We start from the raw sequence: 24050 nt of genomic DNA on the forward strand, positions 1-24050 counted from the left end.
GGAGCAGGAAGGATTGGGACAGGGAGCATCAAGCACAAGGCAAACCTTCTCTCATTTATTACAATTGTGACCTGGTCCTCCAGGAATAAACTCTGCCAGAAGGTATTGTATTCATATCCAGCATGGGATGAGGGGCCAGGACACGTGCTGCCTGACATTTGCCATGGTTCAAAGTAGGTGCTGCTGGCGTTTGCCATTGTCACATTGCAGTCTGTAACGTGGCAGTCCTCTCAGTTCCCTACGAGGCAGGGCAGTAATGTCCCCCTTCTGCAGGTGCAAACCGAGTCTCATTTTCCTCTGACCTCCCGTGCCGGGGCAAAGTGCTTGATCAGTCCATCCTAATCATGGCTGTGGCCATGGACAAAGGAATAATGTTTTGGCATTCTCCACTGGAAATGGAAAGCACACGGTGATCTTTTAGGGATGGCGATCAGGAGGCACTCAACTGTGAGGCTATTCCCTGCATCTCTGCTTTTAAAATGAAAATGTGGGGGTAGCTGGGAACTTTGTCAAAGAGGTGAAACGGGGAGGAGGAGCTGCCACTCGCTGTCCCTGGCACAGGGTTCCCTGTCCCACTGGTAGTGGCGCTCATCTGAGGAGCCATGCTGCTCAGCGAAGCTGCTGCTGCTGCACGGTGCACTATGGGGCTTGTTCGTTTTGATAGGAAGAAGTTTCCCAGGAAGGGGAGGGGAAAAAGAGGGCACCTGATATCTTCTCTTCACCTTCGGTGCAAAGCCGAGAGGATCTTAAGTGATGCTCTACGAATAGAAGAGAGGTTTTCATTTATCCCTCTCGGTGGTTGGTTCATTCCTCTCCTCCTGATTAGTCCTTAACACTGCAGAGAGACAGTTTGCTCACACTGCTACATTTTTGTATCAGTCACAGCCTCTCTCTTCTCTCCTCCTCTCCCTCCACCCCTCGCTCCCTCCCAAACCCACTTAAGGCTTCTTTCGTTACGGTTTGGGTGTGGTTTAGTTTTTATTATTATTATTTTTGCGAAGCAGCCGTGTGAGAGGAATGAAATAATTTTGAAGAGCGTTATATGGCGAGAATTTTGACAATGAGTGGAAGATTGTAATTACTCTCTTCCATTAGACTCAGTGGCTTTGGACAGATAAGCCGTATTGAAACGTGTGACCAGGGCATGGGATCATGGATTGTCTTTCACTGTTGTCATGGCGACAGTGATGCAGGTGGCCTATAACTGCCTGGCTGTCAGATCTTATACATCAAACTGGTGCTAAGTGAAAATATGTTGGCGGCACGGGGCGGGGGGGGGGGGGGGGGAATTGCCGGCAGTGTTTATAGGATCAGGTGGAAGGGAGCTAGGCAGCTTGAAAAGCAGCTTTTTGTGAGCGCTGGAGATGGCTCGGGGACGGTTCTTTGGAGCGTTTATGCCTTCTCATGAGCAAAAACAATTTGAAAGGGGAAAGTATATACAAATATACGTCTTCGTTATGTCTCTGCCTCTTTCTCAAAGTCGAGATGATGGTAGCGTTAGGCTTAGATGGAAAAGAAATGGGCAGAAAGGCAAATGCTTCCAGCTGACAGCTGGATGAGACGCCAGGACCCGAGCGGTAACGGAGGGGAGTGCGGCGCAACTGCTGGCGGAAGGCTGCCCAGGTGGAGAGAGATTAAAGGGATATGAAAACTTAAACTGAGAAACAGCGCCTTAAACTCGAGATGTCTTACAGAAATTGTCTATTAGATTTGCAGTGAAGTAATTTCTTTCTCAGAGCAGTTATCTGTCTAATGGGTTTGTAGTCTTGTTCCGTGAAGTTGCAGATAGCTTGTGACTCTCACCCCTTTCCCTTTCCAGCTGATAGCGCCTCTCCAAGTGCCGAGATCTGTAGTAGTTCCTGACATTACAATTAGTTAATCCGTGTAATTTCGCTAAGTGTCTCTGCCTTGTTCTAGGTATTGACCTGCCTCCGTTCTCTAATGGAGACAAAGTCTTTGCAAAGAGAATAATGAAAATGGTGGTCTAAAAAAAAGAGTTAAACTCGTGCTCTAATCAAGTGTGAAGTACTTATTTACTGTAATACTGGGTCCATGGGAACTTAGTTAGGTGCCTCTGAGGTGATTTTGGTCTTGCTAGTTTATTCTGATCTGAGGTAGAAATGCTACTTTGTCTAGTTACGGGAGATCCTGTGGAAGATTTGCCTGCCTCTGTTGTTTGATGCAGTCTGCTCTGTATTACTTCAGGTATGCTACTGGTGGTCTATCCGAAGCATAAACTTGTGTCGTCTTCTCTCTTTTGGCTAAAATGTACATGGAAAAATCAGCAGTGCTTCAGAGAGCACACAGAATAGAATTTGGTTTCCAACATCATATGCTACGTGTCATTTACTCTGATAACAGCTGCTGTTCAGCAGTCTAACGCAGCGAGGAGGAAAGCAGCTTCTTCTCTGAGGTAGCAAACGCTTGACAAGCCCCACTCTTCTACTCGTCCTGCCCTGAAAAGGTATGCCTCACGATCTCCAATGCAGCAGGAAGCATTTTTGAGGAAAAAGAACCCAAACCTCTCGAAACTGGAAGTACTGAAGTTTAAAACTGCTTGAAAAAGTAAAGTTGAAAAGTAAGGCAAGCATTTGGAGGAATGCTTCTGATTATGCACGTGGCTAAGCGTTGTGGGTTTTTTTTCTATCACCAGCCTTGGAATCGCATCACCTTTCGCAATATCATGAACAGAAAAGCACAAAAACATCATAATTGAGATGAACAGGTTTTAGGGTAAGCCTAGTGGTCAGCAGTGAGATTGGCATTGCTGAGGTGTGGAATTGTGAATCAGAAAACATCAGCCAACCATTGTAAATATCTTGGTTTTATCAGTTGGAAAGCATGATCAATCTGATGTGGCTATAATTTTCAGATTTTAAAGAATAAAGTATTTTAAAACTTCCTGGCTTGTTTTTTTTTTTTTTTTTAATACTTATAATGAATCTGCAAAAAAGGAAAACAAGGTTTGGCAAAGACACATTGTATAAAGGAAAGTGGAGGACCTCCTGGGTTCTTTCCCTTTTTGGTAACTGATTTTTTCACCATGCATGTTACTTGACCAAGGTTAGGTCTGTGCCTCTGTTCTAAGGTTTCAGTGTTTTAGATTAAAGTGAAGGATGGGGTGTTAAAAGGAGGTCCTTCAGTTCAACGCATGGCTCTGGGCAAGCAACATGTTCTTCCTTCTCTATAATCTTGGCTACTATATTTGCAAGAGGAGTGGTGTTGTGTTTGTTTTTTAAATACAGAATTGAGGGAACACTCTCGATGGCTCAGGCACGTGAAAAGGATTTGAGCACTAAGGTTTCTGTTCCCAGCTTTGCCACGGATGAGCAGTGCAACATGGAGAACATGAAGCTCTTTGAGCTTTGGTTTCCTGCACTTTAAAACTGAGATGAAACGAGGACTGTAAAGATGAATTAGTGTTAATAAACGTTAAGATCTTTGCTTCAGAAGCATTGTGGAGGTACATCCTTGCCACTGCTTAAGTACTTTAAGGACCGAAAGCATATTTAAAGCAGTGATGTACTTTATCAAGTGCCGAATGTTAGGTAATGGTACTTGAGTAACTCAATAGGCATCCCAGTAATCCATGAGATTGCCTTCAGCATAGGTTTGCTGATAGAGAGCATTTTAACTGAGATTTTGGCTTCATCTGTGGTTCTCTTCAAAAGTATCCCGGTGTCTTTAACTTTCATTCATGCCCCAAATGCATTAGATTATCCTGTATAAAGACCTGCATCTTTAATATAGTTTTGAGATCATCGAGAGCAAAAAAGCCCCAGATGTATATACGAGGGTTTTCTAGCTTGAGAAGAAAAGAGCGTGTTTTAAGATGATGCCTTAATTCATGTGCTTGAGGTGCTTCATTGTTTTTTTAATCATAGGTTGTTGGTACCAAATTAGCATTTGTAATAGTTTTAGCATTAGTATTCAGGAAAAGTCTGGGTAGGAGGGGGTTGTTTTTGTTTTTTTTTCAGTGGTTTTTGTTGTTCTTTTTCTCTTGAAGCTGGAACATAGAGATAGTTTGATGTGTATGTTTACAGTAGCTGCACACAACTTTAAAGAACAAAAATAAGTGCAGAAATGTAGCTGCTATAACCATTTCCTGACAAACAAGATGGTCTGGCTGCTGAACTAGAGTCTTGTTTCTGGCATTGTGAATCTGATAATGCAGTTTGGATGTTCATTTGGAAGTAACCACGGAGGCTGTAGGCTGGGCAGAGTTATTACCTCATTATCCATTGCTCAGGGTTAGCTGTAAGGTTTTGACCATCTGTGCTCATGCAGAGAGGAGGAGGGAAATGGACAATACAGATTACAGATTTCAGTCTGATAGGGATCCTGATCAAGTTCGCTGTTCATTGCGGAATGACAGATTCCCCCTGGTTTTCTGTCATCTTTTCCGCTCAGAATAGTGGCTGCAGCTACTGCTTGGTAGAGAACATGCCTTGTAAAAGGCATTGGATAGGGTTGCTTTCTGTTCTGAAAGTCAGCAGTGTTTTCACATTGCAGTTTTTCTGAAAAATCAGAGTCCTAGTTCTCGAAAACAATTTAATCATACTCTAGGTCAAAGTAACTAAATAAAAATACTATTATTCCATCCTCAGGTTTTGGGATACAATGCTGGATGTAAATAATTAATAGGAAACCACTCTACCATCAACCCCAGCACAAACAAGCTGTAGCAGCGCTGTGGTTGTCGCGCTTACAACAGTACACGTTGTTTTTTACGTTATTAGTAAAAAGAAACCAGGACCTGTGCGGTGGAGCATCGTAAGTCTCGTGCTATCCTGCTTGCTGTGTTAACCCACAGGAAATATTCTGTGCAATACTTTGTTCACTGTCAGTGCCGTGGATTAAAAAAAAAGGTACTTGCAGCACCTTTCGACTCGCTAAGCATCCCTGAGATGTTCCCTGCGTCAGCTGCGGTGCAGCGCGTCCGGCAGCCGCTGGCTGGGCGAGGGAAGCCGGCAAGGAGAGAGCATGGGTGGCTGCCGCTCGCAGTCCCCGCTGCAGAGCGGGGTGGGGGAGCTTCCTGTGGCAACAACAAAGCCAGCAGTCATCAGGATGCTTGTCTGCCATGGAGGAGTGTCTGTGTTTGGGTGTGAGCTGCGTTTCCTGCCTCCCTGGGAATCAAGAATCATTTATTTTGGATCTCGGAGGGTTTCTTCCCCTCCCCGCTCTGCTTAAAGCCTCCCTCCCCCTCCTTCCTGCCACCCCCAAACACGCTGCTCAGTGGGCAGGCTTTATGTAATGAAATCATGTACCGAAGAACAATGGCATTTGCAGGAGTCATTGGTGCAGTTTTAGTTCAGCTGATGAAGATGTCTCTCGCTGTAGTAGCGCCCGGATGAATGCGGCGTGATACCTGTTTTAATGGGGTGGATAGAAGTAAGTTTCGGCTCTGATGTTGTGCAGACAGAGACCGAAGTGGCACATCAGTCTGCTCTCTGCGTCTCCTCTGTTTGTGCACGGCTTGGAGTGAAGACGCAGCCTTTTGTCTGCCTGGAAATGCTCCCTGTGTGTTAGATAGTGCTGGAAATAAGGGCACGTCAGGTGTGTCTGAGGGTGAGGCTTTACAAAGGCCGTTCTGGGCACCTGGGGGTGGGGTGAGGAGGACAAGATGGGATATTTAGTTCCCTAATGTGCATTTTTAGCCTCTGAGATAATTTAGTATATGGCTGTATTGGAGCAGATGTGATACCCTGCGTTTAACGCAGGGTCATATGCAGTGTGCCTTCCTGTCTGCTCGCAGCTGCTTAGCATGAGCCGTAGTGCTAAGACATGTGCCACTTAAACCAAGTGACTGTGCCTGGTGCCAGGAGCCTTAAATCCCCTCCTGGTTAGTGCACTTCCCTGCGCACTTAGCTCAGCCTAGTTTAGCTTGTTTGCAAGAGATAAGGCAACGCAATGCGCACGTCGGTTGCTCAGGCTGCACTGACATGGGAAAGAAGCCCCTGGTCTGCCTCCGCAAACCAGAGCCATGCTCTCTTGCACAAAACAGTGAGGAAAGACTGCTTTTTAGGAATGGTGAGCCCTCAATTTCATGGATGCCAGGTGGGCAGCCTTCTTTCAAAAGTACTCCTGGTCCAGTTGCATCCTTTCCCGAAGTTTGAGTTTTATTTTTTTCCACTCTGCGTCTTCAGAAGCCCAGCCAGGTCTCCCTCTCCTGTGTCAGCCTTTGTCTCCTTTGTTCTGCCAGCGATGCCAACGTGGACACGCTGTCAGCCTGAGCGCGGCCGTGCCACGAGACAAAGGGGATCGGCGCGTGCGCTTCCAAGTGCGTGCTCCTGCTGGTCAGTGCGGGCGTAGGGCCAGCCAGAGGAAAGCCAGAGCTATTCACATGTTAACAAGAAGCTGTCATTGCAGTACAGGCTAGCGTGATTTATTCTGGCTTCAATATAGCTAGCAAAGGTAAAAATTGCAATGAAGATGCAGCAGTCACAGAGTCCATTGCCGGGGCTGACACCGGTCTGCGTCTCTGAGAGTTTCTGCTCTCTTCAGGTGTGCAAAGTGAGGCTTGGGCTTCAGCGGGCAGTCGTCTCACCAGCTCGAGGGGTCCTCCGCATGCCTTTGGGTTATCATCTGCTGGGGTCAGCAGCTCTTCATTCATGTCTGTTTGGGAATAAGCCTTGCACAGTCCAGGAAATAATAAATATGCTGAAGAAGAAAACAAACCTGGCCTCAGGGAACAGGCGGAAGAAATCCAGCAGCAGAGTTTTCCTGTTCCTTCTAGCAGTAACGGAAGAAAGGTAAAAAGGCCTCTGCCCAGGTGGTACAGGAGGCGATGGTGATGAGTTCTGAAGCTCTTGTGCAGCTAGCTTTAGATGAAGGCCCACACAGATAACAGGGCTCATATATGCTCCCACAAGCTAATGCTGAAGCTGTTCAAACCTATTAAACCTTTCTGCAGTTTCCCTGTTGCTGCTGCTCTTGACTTTCTTGTATTATTAGAGCACTAAGAGGGCCAAAGCCCTGGACCCTTGTGTTACAGGAGCAGTACAAAAAGACAGTTGTTGCAGGTATGAAAAGAGACAACAGATGGATAGCAGGCGGAGAGCGAAGTGGCGGCGACAGGACATGGAACAACATTACAGCAGTGGTCTCGGTGCGTTGGCAGCGTAGCTTTCAGGGCCGTCTCAACGCTGCAGGAACTGGAAGGAAAATTATGAAAGTTTGCGGGGAGACTCTGACAGGCACGAAGGAGAGCGTGTGAAAGGGCTTGAAGAGATTTGTTTGACGGTATAGCAAGCGGAGAGGGGTTGGTGTCTGCCACGGGCAGATCAGAGGTCAGAGGCTGAATGGGAGACGGGAGGAAGAGAGAGGCTATGAAATAGTCTTCGATATGAAGAGAAGTAGCTTCCTAGATGGAGGAGAGCTGGAGAAGAGTGAATGTGATCTGCGATACAGTCAAACCAACCAAACAAAAACACAGTGCCACTTTGGAGAGCATTTGTGATGGTTGTTGCAGAGCCAGACTGCTTGGCAAGGCAAGAGAAAAGAATGCTGAACTTTGTTGCCTCTCCGTTGCCAAAGGTGGGACGGACGCTTCTCCAGGCAAATACTTTTTTTGTTTAAGCATCCAAGTGCACTTCTGGGAACTTCTGGAGTCTGACTTCTAGGCACCAGATCTGAAAATGAATGAAGTATGTTAAAGCAGAATAACAGTGCTGGAATTGTTCTTCCACAATGGTTGATGTACCGTATATGGTAGATTTGGAAATACTTACAGACTTTTATCTGCTGGGAAAAAATAATTTTCCTGCGTTTCTTTGAGATAGTAGATGATGAAAAACAGGAGCATTGTCTCTGAATTATATGTTTTGGGACAACAAAAATGAGAATCTTTAAAGAGGTGTACTTGGTGCATTTACAGCATCACAGATACAGCAAGCAATTTGTATGTGAAGGTGAAAAATTGCATTGAGCCAAGGTTTGACTTTACATCCTTAATTTTCTTTTAATAGAGTTTACACTGTACAGTTTAGTGCTTCTTTGCTTTTGGGAATTGGAGTTGTTAAGGCATCTCTTCTTCGTTTGTCAGTATGCGTGAACTATTGGGACTTAAGAGATGCTTTATCTGCTACGTGTAATAAGCACTGCTTGAGTGGAACACATTGGCAGTGAGGGAGTTGAAGCATGTAGCAGAGGCTTCTGTTTGGTGCCCCTTTTGCCTTCACAGCCTGAGTGTGCTCCCTAAGCATCAACATCTTCCACCTTCACCTAATCCTCTTTCTGCAGAACTGGAGTAACAGGTGAAAGAAGCTTTAATTAGAGACCAATATTCAGACTGTCTTCATTGCAGCGGAGGTCACCATTACCTGTATTCTCAGTTGCTGACTCCTCTGAGGGTGGCCTAGTTCTTGTCAGTGCTACATTGCAAAATATTATTCCAGTCCATTGAAGTGTATAGAGTAATAGCACTGGACAGCTAGATCGTCATTGCACGTTTAGTCTAAGTGTTTGTAACAGACAATTATGCCTGCGACTTTAGTCCAGATAGCTTGGGTAAAGAGAGCACTTTTCTCAAGCTAGAGTCCTACATCAATCATATATAATCAATCTGTGTTAGTTATATCCTACAGCTTATCTTCATTGTAGCGTAGCTTAAGGTTTCAACAGTAGACGGTAAGTGGGAAACGAAGAGCAGACGTAGAAGAGCAGAAAATGGTGGTGTGGAACTTGAAGCAAAAGAAGCTGGTAACCCACAAAATAAGAGACTGATGGGGGGGAGGGCTCTCTCGGAAAAGAGGCCAAGTCTGAAACTGAAATATAGCCCAGTAGGTGCCAGGTACCCGAGCTTCAATTAGGTTCCAAGATAGGTGAGTGCTGTCTGCCTCTGGAAATCTGATTGCTGTCAAGATGTAAGTTATAGGCAGGTTACTTCTGCCTGCTGGAACAATTACTGATTACTGTTAATTAAATTAACTGACCGGTGGGAGGGAAACTGAAATGTATGCATTCTCAGCTGTTTCAGATGATATGTGCATGCATGAGAAAGGGCTCTGCCTCTGATGCAACACTAAATTATAGTCCCAAAAGAACAGTGTTTTGTCCTGTGTGAATTGAACAAAAATAAACAAACAAAACCTGTATTTTTTTGTTTCTATTCTGCCTATGTTTTCCTTATTTTGGACTTCTAGAAGACTATATTTATTATTCACCCCAGAGCTGGGAGTTTCATGCTGTCTGACTCGTATTTGTTCAGGGACATGGGGCAGGCAGAAAGGAAACTGGCTGTATTTGTTGTGTATTCCGTGGTCCAGGATTTCAGCGCAGTTTGTCTTGCTTTTTCTAGTTTAGCATTCCAATAATTAGTGCCACTCAGCCAAGGCCACAGTCTATCTCAGTTGGGAGTACCCAGCACAGCCCTCATAACCTAACCAGTGAAGCAATTGTTTTGTCTATTGTTCATGCTGTCTGCTGTTCAGATAGCATAATTCTCTGAGAATGCAGTATAAAGGGGGATTGTGTATGTGAAGATGGTGGTGCTAGATACTAAAACAATTAATTAGGCCGGCTGAGAGAAGACCTAACGTCCTTCCAGAAAACTACAAGTGGAGGGTGTTCCGTGTCTGTTGGTACGTGACGGGCAGATACTGTGTGTTGTTAAGGGAGCAGTTGTCTCTGGCTAGGACGGCAGCACGTACGTCCCTCCGGTTGTATGTCAGGGATGCCGGCAAGGGAGAGCAGCAGCAACAGGCTTTAGTCAAAGCTCCAGAAGATGCGATGGAGGCTGCCACAAATGTACATGAATTCAGGTGCTCTGCTGATGGGTGCTGAGCACTCCACAGCCGAAAACTTTCAGCTATCTGAGAGTTGGCTGGGCCAGTAGCTAGAGGCAGGGTTAATAGGGTAAGCCTGGAGCAAAGCATATGGATGGAGTCACCTGGAGCCAGCCTTGGTCTTCAGCTCCTGTCCAAATTGTCTTGCTGTGCCACTTTGAGAAGCAGTGGCAGTCAGCGAATTCATCCCAGGTGATTCCAGCAGGCATTTCTTCCCCAGCTGTCATTCAACCTGTCTGAAGAAATTCCCTCTGTGGGACTTCTCCTGCACCTAAGAGCTTTGCTGCCTGGATCAGACCACAGTTCCGCTTTTCAAAGAGCAGAGAAAATGTGTATGTCTCAAGTGCAGATTTAGACTTGGGCAGAACCAGACTGGTAGATGAAGAAACAAAAGGCTGTGTTACATTTTGCAGCAGAACAAGCTATACTTTAATAACATAGAATTGCAGAAGACCACGAGGTCAGCCAAGCCAACGTGGAGGAGCGTGCTCTGCGTGGCGGTGGCGCTCCGAAAAAGAACGCCTGAGTCAGGAGTTGTGCGGGCCACGGTGGTGGGAGGGTTTGTTCCAGGGACCCTGTTTCAAAGCCTGATTTGCCGTCTGGCTTAACATTTTTGTTCCTGGTGATAAATGGAAGGTTCCAAATCACCATTGTGTTGGGAGTTAGTGCGGGGGGAGGGGAGAGAACTTATTCCCCATAAAAGTTTCTTTTGTCTCCAAGCCAAAAGGAAAAAAGAGCAGTTTGCTGGCTCAATTTAGCAGATAGGGAGCCAGTAACTGATCAGCTTATTAATACAGAGGGTTTCAAATAATACAGTCTGACAAAAAAAAAAAAAAGGCATTTAAAAATGCTTAAAAAGAAACAAAGGGCAAATTGCTTAACTGAAGGCCAACACAGAAGTATAGTTATGCTCTGGCTGCTTAGAGTGTAGAAGCTGCTTTGGCTTATTTATTTAAGTATCCTTTCCTTTTTCTCCAAGGAGAGAGGTCCTGATGGTAGTGGGAAGTGAGCTGTGTGTCTATGCAAGCCTTACATGCGTGTGCTTTTCCTAATTGGGAGCAGCAACCTAGGTGCCAGCAAATCTGTCTTCCATTGCTTTTCTGGTGTCTAGTTAAGAAGAAAAGACACACGGTGTATTTTTGTTTTGGTCTGTTTTTATTTCTGATTTCCTTAAGTTAGCATTGAGTAGAACGCTCCTCAGCTCCACTGTGGAGAGTTCATAGCCCTGATTGCAGCTCATCGGTGACAAACAACCTTGCCTTAACACAGTCTCATGTACGAGGTAGCATTTGTTCTGCACTTGCTGGCTATTTGTATCCCACTCCATTTGGGCAGTGGGTGGACAGTCTGAGTTGCCCACGGAATTATTCTCTTTCACTCATGGGAAAACCCATGGAAATGCATCTTGTCAGCAAATAAAACCAATGGTTCTGTACATCAGATTCTTTCTGTCTGCAGAAATCTGAAGAAATCCTATTTCAGTTACAGAGGCCATGTTGAATTGGATCTAGCTAGGGTGGTTCTTCCCTCTCCTCAGGGGTAGCTGCTGTGTCTCATGCGGTGATGAGATGTCACAGAGCGGGCTGACAGATGGAGGCAGCGCTGACTTCCCTGTCAGCTCGGAAGACTGATCCCTGAGCTCAAATACTAATAAGAGCATGGGCTGTTTGAAGTGCCGAGGCTCCTCTAAAACCTGGTGGCAAATTGCAGTTGTGATGCTTTGCAAATAGGCAGGGTTAAACCTTTCGGGAAGGGGATCCATTAAGTACTGATGAACTGTGATACTAGCTTAAGCTGCGCAGTCTGGGAAGCAAAGCAATGGGTGTGGAAGGTGGAAGTGCTGTGCTTTCATCTCCTCCGCTGAGTGTGCAGTCAGCTGTTGCCCTCTGGATTTCCAGCCTCACCGGTTGCACCCTAGACCCGTTGTTCCATCCTCTTTCCTCCTTGACCAAGCAAATACCTCCAGCATGCCAACGTGTGCTTTTCATTTCCCAGCAGGGCTTCTTTTGTCTCCCGTGACTCGTCTACTCCTTGTTCTTTCTCCCTCTGTGACTGCATTTTTTTGAATCTGTGGTTTAGCAAAACCTCTTCATTCCACTTGAGCTTCCCGTGGAGCTATCCTTTATCTCTCTCTGCACTTTGTGTCAGGGCAATAACGTGTGCAGGAAAACAAAACTCAGCCACTGTCCCTAGAGCATGACTTGCATGTCTGCTTGTTTGTGATAGATCCACATCCTTTTCTTCCAAGTTAAAATTTTGGCCTTTAATTCTGGCATCTTCCATGGCACTGGCTTAGGCACAGCCTGTAGTTTCCCTTCAAGACAACTGAGCTGATGTATTATCACGTCCTGAAGAAACACACCCAGTGTCTGGACATCTCAAAAAGCTATTGCTGAGTCTCTCATAATGTCACTTCTAAATTTCTGTGACATACTTTCTTTCCTGCCGTTGTCTCTTCTCATGCAGAATGCAGCAGCAGGAATAGATACGTTTGGGTTTTTCATTCTGTTTCTTTGAACACGCGATTCATGTTTGAATACCTTCACCGGGTGCTCCCTGTGCTGTTTGCATCCGGCACAGAATAATTGCTTTTCTAGCTAAGGTCCTTCCCAGCCGTGTCCTTGTCATCTTCAAGGTTGTGTCCTGTGTCTACTGGGCCCATGTTGCAGGCTCTGCTCCTCGCTTGTTGCATTTCCAGGAAATTTCCAGGGATCTTTCTCATAGTGGCAAAGCCAACTTGGTGCTCTCCTTGGTGGGGAGTGCCGTTGGACCATTACAAGTATGCCTCTGCTGTCACTGTTATACCTTACCTATACTTGTTATACCAAGGGATGTGATCTGGGCTGCTTCTGCTCCTCTTCTGTGCAGTGCCTGGTATCACAGGGACATAAAGCATGGCTGGTGCCCATAGGCATTGCAAGAGCACAGGTACCAAAGGATATTGGCACTGAAATGTCCGTATCCTGCCTGTTGTGTGGCCTTGCAGTGCGAGTGAATCTTGAGTAGAAATTCTGCAAAACATAGGAGAGGCCCAGTGCGAGCAAGGCTCGCTTTGTTTGTGCTCGGCTCGCATCCTGCGTGTTGAAACTCCTTCAGAAGGCTTCCTCAGTGGCCTGGTGCAGCGTGGGGTCTTGTCCTCAGCCTGGTGTGGGCACGGTGGCAGCCACCGGTCCACCAGAGCCACCCTCAAGCACACCGTGCTGGTGCTGCCAGGCATCCTGGGCCCCCAGCGTGGCCTAGGCCTTCCCCCAGCAGCGGTGGGCTCTGGGGCTGCCGCCTCTGCCCGGGCTGCCGATGGCACACGGGGCGACACAAATGGCAGCAGTAATTGGTGACAGATAGAGAGACCGGGTGGCGGGGAGCGAAGTGCCTAAGGGACAATTACTGCAGGCATCCTCCAGCGTCCTGAGCAGCAGCCCCCTTTGGTCTCCGCTTTAAAGGAGCTGTAGCACGTTAATTGGAGTGCTTCTCTGTTAACATGTCTCACTTAGCTTCTTGTCTGATTCTGCGTTAGTGGGGAGGTGGGGGAAGGCTCCTCTTTGTTGAGGTGGCTGTTTATTGTTAAATCCTATTGAAATGTGTGTCATTTGTCATGTCTTCTCCTAAGATTGACTAGCTGCTTTTTTTTTTCCTCCTCTTAAATATAGGAGCTGTTAGGAGAGAAATAATACAAGGTAGATGTAGTATTAGCTGCAAGTTAGAAATAGGTTTTAGTATTCCTGATAAGCTGTAGATCCTGATGCTTTCAAATTAAAAATACACTGGTCTTTGTGAAATGTACAGGGAATGACATATTTTCCGAATATCTGAAAAGAAATTGTGGCAGTGATAAGTTACATTGATAGACCACTCAGACTAAACATGTATATCTTTTATTTTCTTGTGTATTACAATTTATCTTTGGTTTGCCAATTATTTTTGTTGCTCGAGATTCAGTAGATTTCTATAGTGTTGCCTAACACGAGGTATAGTGTGGAAGACTGACTGGGTTTCCTTGGTGTGTTTCCATCCTGACTTGCAGTAAGAACAAGTGAAAATGCTTGGTTCTCTGTGGTCATAAGTGACAACCAAAACTTTTTTGACTAGGTTTCGAAGACTGAGTGTAAAGAAGAGAGTCCATGAGCAAGAGACTGATGCTATCGCAGGGTAGGCTGAGCTGGCGTGTCTGAGACACAGGCAGTGTGAGCAGTCAGTGCTGTAATACTGGCTCATAACAAACTCTATAGAAAACGCAGGTTGGATTTACACGTGGAAAAGTGATGCGTTGCATAAAAGATTCCAGGAGCTCCCTTGCAGGAGAGTTTCAGCGTGAAGGGCCATAAAGCAGAGAAATGGCAGGGATAAAAGTTCCAGGACAGACAATAAAGCTGCAGCAGTAAGTAGTGTGCTGTCAGTCTCTGGATCAAAGTGGTGACAGCAAGTACAGCATCTCAAGAGGAGTGTAAAGAGCGAGCAAAACCAGCCAGAAGGGTAATAATGGCTCCATCCGCCTCCTAACATAAACAGATTGTAAATGACCCAGGACATAGCTTGTAGGGGTGGGTAAGGAATCTGTGAGGACTCCAAGCAGTGACCTTTTGGATTGGGGTTGTTTTTGTTTTCTGAGGTATTCAAAGGAAAGGCTGTCTTGAGTTTTAATGCGGGATTTCATTCCAGAAGTTAGCATGGCTGGCCCATTTCTATGGCTTGTTTTATGTCTTCCAGGAGCTATCTTCAGAAAGGGATGTGGTTACACTGTCCCGTCTTGTCTCATCTTTTAATTGCTAGGTTGGGCAGGTCACTGTTTGGTGGGAGACTGCTAATATGACTAATTGTAGGGGGACAGTGGCAATTTTACTGAAAAACATGACACTGTTACAAAGCTTAACACTTGGGTACCTATGGCTTAAATGCGTTGCGTCCATGTCCAAGTGTCGTAGTGTTAACTTCACTATGAAGAACAGAGGAAAAGGATAGTTTATACAGAGCTTCTGCTTTTAAGAAAGGTACAGGGTGGAATAAAATTGTTCTTACATGCTGCTGATCTTGGGTTGATCTGTAGCTTGAAGCAACTTCAGCATTGTTTATACAGCCGAGTGGCACGATGTGCATGTAGAGATGACTTCCATTAGGATAACTGGTCAAGACCCTGAGCTATCCTGTCCTACCTGGCCTGTTCGCTACGCTTCTTCTGCACGGATGGCTGAAGTAGTAGCTAGCCCATGGTGCTTTTTCTAGAAAAAGGATGTTGACAATGATGTCCAGCCCAATTCCAGGTGCAATAATTGCATTTTGTTCAAGTAAATTCTCTCCATGCTGTCAGTGTGTGACTCCCATTCTATTGTGCACTGTGTTTCCATATGCTCCTCCTGTTCATGGCTGATTCACTTCAGTGAGTGAAACTGTGTATAGTTTCCAAAGCTCTTTGGGATCCTTCAGTGTACATAGCATCTTTTATATAAATGTTATTAACCTTAATGTGATGCCTAGCATCAAGAAGATTTTTTTCAAGAAACAAATGACAGTGTATCAAGTTGCCTCTAACAGAATAGAAAACTGCAGAAACTAATTGAAAAGAGCTTGAAACAAGAAGTTAAGATGGAGTAATCCTTTGACTATTAATACAAGGAAGACCAGCTTCTCTCTTAGTGTTTGGCTACACTGAACAGCTCTGCTTCATCCCATTCTGAGGATCTGTCCCGGGGAAAATAAATAAATAAATAAAATTAAGCACCTAATTGTTAACTCCGTGGTTGCAGGACATCTCTGCATCCATCGGTTTGGTATTACTAAATGTGATTAGATATTTGTATGAAGAAAAGCCTCGTGCAGAATGATGACACATCTTTAAAGTGAAGAGAAGGGACAAGTAGAGAAAATAATAATAAAAAATGCTTAAATGATAAGGGACAAATATTCAGCCTAGAGAAATCATTTGCAGAGGGGGGAGTAAACTCAGCACAAGTCGTGCTAGTACAGTGAAGTACATGGTTTTGAAGGAAAGCTAGAGACCAAGATGGATGAAAAGAAGTTAAGGACAATTTATCTTTTTTTTTTTCTCTCCAAGAAGAGAGCAATTTCTTCCAGAATTATATTAGGAAATCCACTGGAGAGCTGATGAGCCTGAATAGCTCAGGAGGCTCAAGGGACAATCAAGAAGAGCAAATTAGAATGTAAAATATTTTTTTACACTGGTCTTCCACACAGAGGATACCTCTTGAGCTTAACATTACTTTTGGTACAGGTAAAGAGTTGGCACGAGTGGATATACCGTAAGATCTTCTTGAATCACACGATTTAGCAGGCAATAATAAAAATACGGAAAACTGAACTCTGCTGGTAGTTTTGCCCCTTTATGCCCTGGCCTATGCTTCTTTTTCCCTGTCTTCAAAATGGAGTTTCTTTTTAATGGCCTCCTTTTCGAGATTGGGCAATACGTATATGTAAATGTAGAGATTATTAGTATCTTTAATATTTGGACTGTATTAATGTATGAAGTTGGTAGTTAATTTCTTTAGCATTAGTTGGATTACCTCCCGGGGCGGGGGGGGGGGAAGCAAGCCATAAATAAATGCGATTTAATTTACCACTACAGCTATGATGAGAAGAATCTGGAAGATTGCCAATGTTCTTATGGAGGTGGGAAAGATGATAAGGGTGGTCCAGAGAATTATAAACTCATGACCCTCATTTAAGTACCTAAGAAAATTGTTGAGAAAGTCATTACAGCTGCCATTAAAAAGTACCCGAGGCACAAGCCACCGTAGCTTTAAGTAACTGTAAACTTTGGCTAATGTATTAGAATTCTTTGGAAAAATTAAAATAGTGAATAATGAAAGAAGTGTTAGAGCCACTGTAACTGAGACTCCTAGAATGGTTTTGGTAAAGTTTCTCCAAAGAGGCTGTCAGGGAAAGCTGGTGATCATGAGGTGAGGCGAGTCTTGCAGTCATATTGCAAGTTTAAATGCTATTTCAGATGGGAAACAAGAAGTGCAAATTTATACCAGGGGAAAAGGCTTGTTTGACATCCTGGGAAAAGAGCAGAGCACCTTGGGGGCTGTGCTACTGTACTGAATGACAACAGCACTAATCATCTGCAAGAGGGGCTACCAGCACTTCAAAGGGATACAGCATTGCTTTTGTCAGTCAGTCCTGTATAGAAGAGCTGAGAAACCTTCCAAGAGTTGCCAAAGAACTGAGTGAGTCCTGCTGAACCCTCAGCCTGGGGGAACTCCCACCCAAGTGTAAGGACTTTGACAGCGGTGCCCAAAGATAAAGTAAAACCAGACACATTATAAATATTGGGCAATATGTGCAGGTATTTGTGGTACAGTTGTGTGAGAGTCTTTTCAGGAGGCAGCTCAGTGGTGGAACTGTCACCTTTGCATGAAAAAGTCAGCAGTGGTTATGTCTGGATCTGATCTGGGCTCGGAAAATAGCCTTGTTCTGAAAACAGCTCCAGTGAGGCAGGTCCCTTGGCCTTCCTGGGGGGACACAACAGGTTAAAAACAGTGTCTTCTGGAGTTATTTTGTGCCATGTTGCTTCAGGCTGAAGTTGTTTTTAGTCCAGCCTTGTGATTTCAGTAGCAGTCTTGAGCAGATGAGTATCTGCCAAAAGGGGACAGGGAGTGATCCTCTTTACATCCCATCGTAAAACCTTCCGGTTTCTGATAGTCAGTGGTCAAGGTTGTTGCTTTTTTTTTCTTCCTTTTTTCTTAAATAAAAACAAAACAAAAAACCCATAGATGGATTTGCTGTCTATTAACGCCTATTAACTTGTTTTAACCCCTGCCTGAGCCCACTCCTAGTTTTGGTCTGCACCTGCAATTGCCCAGTTTTCCACAGCTGTGAAGTTGCACAGTAAGCAGCCTTTTCTGTTGTCTTCAAACCTTCTCTGAAAGGCTCAGAGATGGCTTGCTGAAAAAAAAATGTGGCAAGAAAAGTATTTTTTTTTTTTCTGTGTGCGAGTTTCTCTTTCCACCGCTTCCAGCTTCTCCCTTGCCTGCTCTCTGCATCCCTGCCTTTTTGTCTAACGTTAGGCAATCTCAGGAGCCTTTCTTCCACTGCTTTTAAGAGTATTTTCTTAAACTCCCTAAAACACTTTGCTCAGCTTTCCACCCTTTTTGGGGGAACCACTCTCTATGGTTGTAAACTGTCACACTCGAGATGTATTCCAAGAACTCGAGGATTCCTAAAGCTTGTGTGTGGTTCATAAGAGAACACGAGAGGTGCTGAAAGCCCATAGTAAGAGTCTCTCCGCTTGGCACTTCAGCCGTGTGGCTTTCCCTGCCTCTTACAGCGGGGTGCCTCTGGGTACCTGCCTGTCTGTGGATCTGCTCTCTTCGTTAGGCAAGAAACGGGGACTTAGAGGCTAACAACGCGCGACTGAACCCATGCCTCCAGATGTGAAAAGCTAATGCATTCAGAAACTGTTTTAGTGAACACTCTTGAATATAAAGGAGACACGTTGGGGGAAACACAGCAGGAATTCTTTATCTGCTGCAGCTCCCCAGCCTGCTCCTTACACTTGCGCAGCAAATCCCATTGGCCAGCGGCTCTCAGGCTATGTTTTTTTCCCTCTGGGAGCAGTCACTTCAGCTTATCCCTTTGTTGCCATGGCTTCTGCTTTAATTTTACTGCCCCTCGATTTGTCGGAGTGGGCCTTCAAAGCAAAACTTGCCGTTTTGGAGAAAGGCACCTGGCAATAAATTAGGTGAGGGCTAGCGTGGGAAGCATAAATCTGATAGCAGGAGTTTAAACAACTTCAGCCCCATTCCCAGGGAGCTTTGATGATGCTATGCCCAGTTTGTCGAGGTGGAGAAGGGCACACACCATGCATCCCTGGGACTGCAGAATATAGTTCCCGTATTTTAGGCTTCTGTTCAGGTGAATTGGCAAATACAGGCTCTGCTTACTAGGGCAGTGATGTAATCCGGTCTGCGTGGATTTGGTGCGTCAGGCTGTGTGGCAGAAGCAGGGTTGACTCAATCCCTGTCCCGCAGTGGCTCAGTCTGCCTTGGTCCAAGCACCAAAATGTGGCCTCAGAGCGGGGTCGTGCACCCTTCAGGTCGGAACAGTTCTTTTTCAGTCTGTAAATGTTTTAATGAGTTATGGGTGGTTTTTTTATTATTATATTTGTATGGTTTTTTTTATGGGGGGGGTGTAAGTTGGTTTTGTTTGTTTTAACACATGCCTCTCACTAGGATCTCTTCACACAACTGGGAAGAAAAGTCAGTCCTAAAAATTCAGTCCTAATGCTTAAAGCCTTTTGATTATTTTTTTTGCTATTCTAGTAACAAAGTAGGCTCCAGCTACTTAAGTGGTCGATGTAGAAATTGTTAAGCCAGAAGACAAACAAGCTGACAAACAACCACGGCCCTCAAGAGGACAGCGTTGATGTGAAATCTTGTGAATTAAATTTAAAAAAAAAAAGTAATATTAAGTATTAAAAGCTGTTCTGGAGACTGAACTTTGCCCAAACTTGCCTGCCATTTAGCGTTCGGTAACCACAGTGTCACTATGTTATAGCTGGCTCTTTCTGTGCAGTGAGTGCAGTAATGGTAGAAGCTGACTGTGTTACCACCGTGAAACTGGCAGTTCTCGAAACAAAAAGGCATTCTGAAAAAAAAGTGGTTTTTTTCCCCATCTCTAATGTATTTCCATTATGGTGCTTATACATGTTAATTGTATGAATAGCAAGTGTGAAATAGAGAAAAGAAACAAGGGAACATGGCTCATGGCTCTTCAAAGGGGAAGAAAAGCCTACCTCTAATTAGGTACAGCTCGTGTCAGAGTTTTGCCTGATTAAAGCTAGAACGCCGAGGAGCATTGTTTTCCGAGTTACTTAGCTCTGCTGTATCTCATTCTTCAGCTTTATAATTCATATTCAGATTTACCTGGGAAGTAAATGAAGCGTGATTTTGAAGCACTAGGCTAAATTCACCCTGATAGAATCCTAGCAGAATCATGCCGAGGATGAATTTGGCCCAGGCTTTCTGTACTTACTGAGAGAAAAATCACAGTCTAATTGAGAAGGGAAGCATGGAAAAATATCTGAAATAGCACACCAGCAGCCTTTCTGAAGTATTTTTATTTGTATTCCCTTCCCATCATTTTATGCTGATTATATTTGTGTTAATTACACACGTTCCCTTCTTCCTTGCAAGTTAGCCATTGCAGAGGAAATGTATTTGCACATAAATATACTTACAGTATAAAAATTTTGATTATACTCTTGTTTAATGAAAAAGCTAAACATTGGTTACAACTACAGTTGTATACTATTTAATCAGATCTTTAACACTTGTAAATTGAAAGGAAAAATTTGGATTGCTAAATTTGCTTTCCGAATAGGGAAGAAATAATAGAAATAATTTGGTGGGTTGGTTTGGGATTTCTGTGTGGAATGTGCATGGAACTGATGGTGAGAAGTTCAGATAACTTCTGTCTTCCCTAAGAGATTTGGCATCTCTCTACTGGCTTTTAAAGGCTTGGGTGTGTCAGTTAGGTTCTTGGTGCATTGGGTCGTATGGTCAATGCGATGTGTAGAATGAGTACAGATTTATCATGTGTCCTTGTCCTCAGGGGCATGCACAGAGGTGCTCTGGAGCTACTGCAGCGTGGCAGAGGAAAAGCCGATCTGCTGGGCTCTGCTGGTGTCGTTTCTCCAAGCACGAGAGCTTTTATGACTTGCCTCCATGCAGGTTAGCCAGGTAATGGCAGTGTTGCAAGAGGAGCTGCGTGCCATGCTGCTGCTGCCTGGCAGTACGTCTGTGCGCTCCGGGCTGGCCCGCCAGCGCTGAGGTTAGGCGAGCCAGAGCAGAGCCGGGATGTCAGCATCTGCCCGTGTGCTGCCGTCCCAGCCCTGACCAAACCCGGTGCAAGCAGCGTCCTCCTAGCAGGTTCAACTGCACTCGCAAGTGTGGGCAGTTCTCCAGCCAAAAAATAGCCCACACCACGGAAAAAATGAAAACCAACAAAGTAAACGTAGACTTCTGAAGTAAAATATTAGAGTAGTAAAATCTCATTTTTCTTTACCGCTTCAAAAGCAAAAAAATACATATTCCTTTGTCAGTAACTGAACATAATGGAAATTACATCTGCTAATAAGAGGTTAGCCGTGCAAGGAACTGATGGTTTGGGGAAACTTCTCAGTAGTGTGACTTGAACTATCATCCAGATTAGTGAAGCTAAATCGAGCTGGATCAGGATATTCTTGTTCCACAGTGGAGGGCTACCCACAACTGCTGTTCTTCAGGATCCACAGTTGTGCTTTAGTTTCACGTCCTACCTTAATCTGAATTAATGTTCAAGTTCAGGCAGGTTCTTTCATTGTAGGAAACAGACTGTGTTAAAGTAGACAGAAAACTGACTATTTGCTGTATGTGATTAAACTTAAATTAATTTCAACATAAATACACCCACACACGGATCTTCCTGTTATACAAAGCTCTTAAGAGTTATCATTAGAAAGTGGAAACGTTGCCATCCCAGCCCTGCTTATGGAGGGACAGAGCTTCGTGTCTCAGCCTGATCCCAGCCCTACCCTCCTTCATGACCGCAGCCAAACCTTGGCAACGAGCGTGGCACCAGTGCATCGCTTCTGGACGCAGCAGCTAGAGGCACAACAGCCAGTGATTCTGCTCCCATAGCTGCCCCCCTTTCTGCTGCTCACTCCACCAAAATTTGCCCTGTGCCTTGCTGTCACTGAGGGCGCAAGTGGTCCCGCTGCAGCAGCTGCTCGCCTCTAGCTGAAACTCTCTCTCCCTCTCTCCCTCTGTAAGAGCATCTGAGCAAGCTGCAACGCTGCTCTGAACTTGTTTTGGCCAGTTCACCCAGCCAGCCTTTTCCTAGAGATACATTCCTGTGGCTGCCTGAAGCTTCACAGGAGGAAAAACCTTCTTGAGCTTCCCCCGCCTCCCCAAGCTGTGCATGGGGAAAGGTCAGATCATCTTTTCTTCTCTTGCCTGTTCCCCGGTCTCGCTCTCTCTCTTCTGATACAGCTCAGGGAGAAGAAGAAACAAAAACAACAAAAAACCCCACCCTTTTATTTAAGTGTGTAAACCTAGAGTGTGTTTATAGGAGAAGCTGTAGAATGAGAAAGGGCAGAATTTGTCTTCCAAACTTTATTTTAAAAAAAAAGCATTTCCTTTCCTTTCTCTCCTGCTCAAATTAAACACTTTACACAACAAAAACAAATGGTTGTAGGAATGGAAGAAGAGGCAAGCTGAAGATTGTGCAACTCAGTCTCTATAACTTCATTCCCAAATGCAGAATTTCTTTGGAGTTTCATGCTGTGGAGAACTTTGCTGACTGGGGTTGCTGATGGAAGTGCATTTACAGCACCTGATCCAGGTTAAGCAGATGACAGCCCTGTTAACTGGCAGCATAAATGGCCCATGACAGCCCTAACCAACAAGGTTGTCTTCCTTGTGAGCCCTCTGGAGGAGAGTTGGTGGAGAAGGTAAGGCTGACCAGGTCAGTCAGTGTGTTGTGGGCCAGGACTGGTGCAAAGTGGTCTTGTCCTTAACTTCTTGTTGTTTTGGGACATTAATATAACGAAAAATCTCCCCTCCTTCCTCCGTGCAAAGGTTATTCTTTTGGTGTGTGTTCCCGTGCAACTGCTTACCCTCTGTTCATGACGGCTTCTGAAAATGTATGCGTACAGAGAAGTAGTGACTCAGCAGGCCTTACTCGGCACAGATTATTGGGGAGATCATGTATCATGTTCGCAGCTCCATGGGAATAAGCTGCTGGGGAGGCATCTGTGTCCTAGAATTCGGCTGCTGGGTGTTCCAAGCCAGCCACACGCAGGTAGCAGGAAATACTTGCTGAGGGAGATTGCGAGTGAAGGTCAGGCAGGGCTGATGAACAGGTGCTGTTAAGCGGAGACAGCCACGTTCCCCAGCGAGACGGCTGCTGTGAGTCAGAGCTGTGGGCAGCGCTGGGGCAGCGCTCTGCTCCAAAGCCTGCGGAAAGCAGGTTCTGCTCCTGGGCATGCCTGCTTTCTCTGTGACAAGCACCTTATCAGGGAGGAGGGATGGCGGGACAGGGCCCGATGCGGTGCCGCTCAGCTGGCAGCTTGCTTTCGCGGGCCCATGAGGATGGGGTCTCCAGGGCAGCGTCACCACCCGCGGCAGGCCATCCCAGGGCTGCCTTGCTCTCTGGAGCTAGGCGCTAGAGGGAGATGTGAAGATGTGATCTCGCGCACGTGCCCAGGGACCTGGGAATCCCCTGCCAAACCATCCCTGGGGGTTCCAGTAGCACGCGAGGGGTCATTTGGTAATTAACTGTGAGCGCTTGCCTGTTCAGACATAAGCTTGGCAGTGTCTGGCTCAGAAACCTTCATTATCAACTGTTTTTAACGTTTTGGCTGTAAGGACGGAACTCGAGGACTGTAACAGGCCTTCTCCTTCTGGGTGATGGCCACCCTGTCTGTGCATGAATGCCTACTCTACAGTACAGAGGGCGGTCTGTTTTGAAAAGACAATAAGATTGGCCACTAGATCATATTTTGGTGAGATTTCGGACCAGTTAACAGCTTTCTCAAAGCTACTGCACCGCTGAGACCAGCAAGCAGGTAGTGAAAAGCAGAGCCCACTTCACAACCAGGCTTCTTGCAGCGAGGAGGAGTGTCGTGCGAGCACGTGGCCCATGCTCTTTCAAGGAATGAGACTGAGATGTCAGAGGAAGTTGCCCTTTTGGTATCAACCACAAGCCCAGGGCCTCACCTTTGAGGAGGCCTCGTAACGTGCAGAGCAGCATAACATCCCCAGCGGGTGTGCCTTTGCCCTTCTGTAGGATGTGTGCTGTCCTTCTCGGTGCTGGCAACGCGGAGGAGCGGGTCGAGTAGTTCTGTCCTGAGGCTGTGGTAGACCAGCCCTGGAAACAACTCAACCACAGTGACTAAAAGTTTCCCCAGGAAACAGATTGGATCCTTAGCAAGCAGGTGTTTTATGAGCTGATAAAAATGATCTCAAAGGCCAGGAATCAAGCTCGCAAGCAGAGAGAACAGAAATGATCAGTGGCTGTTTCTCCTGCTGTTGGGAGTCAGAAATCAAACTGAGGGTTTAGTGCAAAGAGGGTTAAAACACCAGTAATTCAGTGCCTACCAGCTGGGAAGAATAATAAAGCCTGCGTTTCTGTGTTGGTACAGGGAGAATGCTGCAGAAACAGGAATTTTATTACATAATTATGCCTCCTACATAAAGCTTTAGAGGGGGGGAAGCTAGCAGGGCCGTGCATCATTAAAATGACACAAAACATGCCACCGCGATCAGAGTCCTG

General features: G+C 45.5%; 1 protein-coding gene across 14 annotated transcripts in view; it reads left to right on the plus strand.

The window, feature by feature from the left end:
* MAML3 (mastermind like transcriptional coactivator 3) overlaps window positions 1–24050 on the plus strand; it is a 273944-nt gene that overhangs the window by 79571 nt on the left and 170323 nt on the right. The window contains exon 2 of one of the 14 annotated variants that reach the window (XM_080590963.1): window positions 4608–22227. The exons of 11 other annotated variants lie outside the window; for them this stretch is intronic. In XM_080590963.1, the coding sequence (XP_080447089.1) occupies window positions 22156–22227 (72 nt within the window). In that variant the 5' untranslated portion in view covers window positions 4608–22155. Of the gene's footprint in view, window positions 1–1295; window positions 22228–24050 lie in introns of those variants that run through there. 2 more of the 14 variants (XM_080590962.1, XM_080590961.1) reach the window with 2 other exon arrangements.

Source organism: Anser brachyrhynchus (assembly GCF_964034855.1).
Source record: "Anser brachyrhynchus genome assembly, chromosome: 4".
In the NCBI taxonomy this organism is placed as follows: Eukaryota; Metazoa; Chordata; class Aves; order Anseriformes; family Anatidae; genus Anser; species Anser brachyrhynchus.